The sequence below is a fragment of the Dreissena polymorpha genome, chromosome 6, assembly GCF_020536995.1.
Source record: "Dreissena polymorpha isolate Duluth1 chromosome 6, UMN_Dpol_1.0, whole genome shotgun sequence".
Classification (NCBI taxonomy): Eukaryota; Metazoa; Mollusca; class Bivalvia; order Myida; family Dreissenidae; genus Dreissena; species Dreissena polymorpha.
Window position 1 is genome coordinate 30065227 of NC_068360.1, and position 3626 is coordinate 30068852.

Consider the following 3626-nt stretch of genomic DNA (forward strand, 5'->3'; position numbering starts at 1 on the left):
CTACTAGTATATGGAATTTTCTCTTTGATAATAAACTTGGATTATGAATATATTTTGTGCGTGTAATAATTAAATAACATATAAAATAAAGTAAATTTGTTTTAGTTATATAAAGCATCTCAGTGAACCAATGACATAATTTAGCGTATTTCAAGCTTTTTTCTTCATACATTTATGGTATACGTAATTTTTGAGGACACATTTTACTGTTACTAAGAAGCTATTGTCTACATAGTTTAGGCATTTGAAAGACAAGAACATTTCAGTTCTCATCAAATTATTGTCAGATTAAGGAAGCAACACAGAATATAAGTGGACTATTTAAGAAAGGTGCCGTTGTATGTGTTCAGTATCAAGCATGTCATGTTATTGCAAGGAAAAAAACCCAGTTCAGAAACTATAATTTGTGGAAATATTCAATTGTATTATTAAACAACATAATTAAAGAAGAAATAATAACAAGAGCAAACGTATTTTGAATATGACAACAATGGTTTCACCAATAGTAAATGCGACGGTTATGTCGATACTTAACGCAACACAGGGCCAACAGGAAGTGCATGAAAGTCATATAGCGTTGTTTGGTAGCAGATACGGTAAGGTGCATGGCTATATAAGTATCGTCGTTTGCATATTCGGTGTGATATCTAACATACTGAATGCGATAGTTTTAACAAGGCGACACATGATAACTCCGACAAACTACATACTTACAGCGTTGGCTATTGCAGACTGTCTTCAAATGCTGACGTATCCCGTGTTTGCAATCTACTCATTTTTCTACAGTCAAAAGCGACTTGATGCAAACCATTCACAAGGGTGGATGTACTATTTGGTCGTACAAAATATCTTCAATAGCACATGTCACAACATGGCGATGTGGTTCACCGTCTCGCTAGCCGTGTTCCGGTACATTGTTGTCTGTCATCACGGGATCGGTGACCGCCTGTGCAGTCTGCAGCGAGCGTTACTGACTATAAAAATTATTGTAATTGCCAATGTCATTGTCTGTATACCAGACATCTTTCTATACCGTGTTGCAAAACTAACAGACTTCGGGTACAACTTCAGCGGCTACGTGGGTGCCGACTCTTATCTGGTGGAAAAACACAAATTCTACAAAACGTTCAATTACTGGTTCTTCGCGGTCATTATGAAGGTGGTGCCATGCATTCTGCTGACGTTGCTGAGCACCATGGTCATACAGGCCATGTACCAGGCCAGTAAGCGGAGAGTCCGTCTACTGCAGCAGGCACGGCCCTCGGACCACAACGTCAACCGCAAGCACAACAGGACCACCTGGATGCTTGTCTCCGTCGTCCTGTTCTCTGTGATAATTGAATTGCCGCATGGTATTCTTCTTATGGTGAGCGGACTGAACAAAGACTTTTTAAAAGAAGTATATTCAAATCTCGGTGATTTCAAAGATCTTCTTTTATTGCTTAACTCTTCTGTGAATTTTGTGCTGTACAGTATCATGAGTAAGAAGTTTCGGGATACGTTTAAAAACCTTTTTGCTGTGAGCTTCAAATGCCACACACAAAGAGTGACAAGACGTCAAAATGTCTATACTATTTCGACGAATACGGAAGTTACCACGCTTTAGACAATACAACGTTTAGTCAAGTGTGCAATTCAAAATCAGGTTTTTAAGTATTTCTATAGCTATATTTATTAGTACTTATTGTGTATAAACAAGTTATTCTGCATATATCATTGAAATATAAAATAGCTATATATTTTTTTCTATTTAATTCCTAATAAACTAAATTATCCTATTTTTTGTAATGTTTTGTTCTTTCGTGATTATTTACTGAAATTTTCGAATGTAGTCATAATTATATTTGCGTATTTAACTTAATTTCAGAATTGTTTTCATATTGGTTTCACAATTGTTTTTATATTGGTAACATTCAATATGAAATAACACTGTTTTATGCTTTCCCGATGTTTCTATTGTGAATAAGTAATTCAAATTAACAATGACAAGTATAACTATTGTTCTTAGTTTTACTTTTCCTGGTTTCCGAAAAATACAGTATATGTGTGACATAAACGTTGCCTTCAAAATGTTTAAGAATGAAAAATTATTTTGTTATTTATAAATTTATGAATACAATTATTGCAAGGCATTAACAATACATATATAAATAATGCAAGCCATTTTTATTACTATTGTCTGTTATATTCAAATGTTGTTTTTTTATTTTAATTATTTAAAATATTTTTTTTGTATTAATAATTGTAAATGACATTCACACTTTTTTCATATTTTGTTGTTCTTTCATAGAATACTTCGCAAAAACTATGTGTTTTTTAATAAAAAATACTTATCTGCCTTTAGATATAAAAAAAAACTGATTTCCGTCGAGTATAATATTTTCCATTGAATTTTGAAAGGGATAAATACAATAACTTGTTTCACAACTTTAACAGTCAATAGGTAAAACATAGTTTCTATTCATATATGTTGCTCATATGGCAATATGTCTGATTTAAAGATCGCAAATGAAGACAAATATGTGAAATGCAATGATTACTTTGACTTCATAACTTCATTTCCCTACTACCGTTTCGAGTTCAACAATACAAATGGAAAAACATATTAAAAAAATCAAAATACAATTTGTTGTTTTTGTTAAAGTATAGAATTATTTTGGCCACCCATAATCATAGAAAATAAATAAGTTCACCCGTGGCTAATAACATGTTGGTATATAAACATTCAATATTTTATAAAATATTTTAAAAGATTCAAACATAATTCACTTTAAATGAAATACCTATGTATCCATACGCTTTAATTTAAACTGAAACATTCACAGTCATTAAGCTTCTGAAAAGCAAGAAATGTAATTTGTGCATAACAAACTGATTTTCATGTTATAATATAAATGGGAAATGATTTTTCCCGAAAAAAAAATGAAGCCAGGTTTTGATAATTTTGAAACAAATCAAGCAATTTGAATACTTTGTTTGGTAAAATCTTGTACACGCCCAACTGTTTTCAAACATCTTTTGTTTTTAAATTTACATTCAAATTCAAACATTTATGTTTATTCAGATTACATTTTTTCTCCGATAAGTAGGCTTGCATGTTGACATTTAAGTATATTTTACAACTCAGACAATTCAAGAAAATGCAGTTTCATACACATGAATATATTCTGTTTTGATACATTACTCAGTCTCACATTCTTTTTCTGTGGTTAATAACCGTTTATACTTAAACATTTTCCTACACTTATGTTTAGTTATCTTTGGAATACGAAACATAATAAATACTTATGATTGATTCATGTTTCAGGTACTGCGAACAATTTAACTTCAAATAGGATGTTGTATTGACTTGTATGATAGTTTACCTATTATTAAGATATATAGTAAATTATGTATTATTGTTAAGAAAAAATGTTCTTTATTCATATTCATTTTAAAACAATGATGATGAATATTATTTAATATTTTATTTAGTATTTTGAAATACTTGTTATATACAATTGCATGTACTTTATCATATTATATTTTGCAATTATAAAAATGACAATAATAAATAAAATTGTATCAATAATGTTTGAGCATTTATTATTGGTAACAATAAAATTCCTTATTCATAGTTTACTATA

The 3626-nt window shown here is 30.3% G+C and overlaps 1 protein-coding gene across 1 annotated transcript; it reads left to right on the forward strand.

Annotated features, from left to right (window-relative positions):
- Window positions 1-871: 871 nt before the first annotated feature.
- On the forward strand, window positions 872-3325 carry LOC127835551 (sex peptide receptor-like). The gene is made up of 2 exons (XM_052361986.1): window positions 872-1366; window positions 3308-3325. The coding sequence occupies exons 1-2, from the start codon at window positions 872-874 to the stop codon at window positions 3323-3325; spliced, it is 513 nt and encodes a 170-aa protein (XP_052217946.1).
- Window positions 3326-3626: the final 301 nt, after the last annotated feature.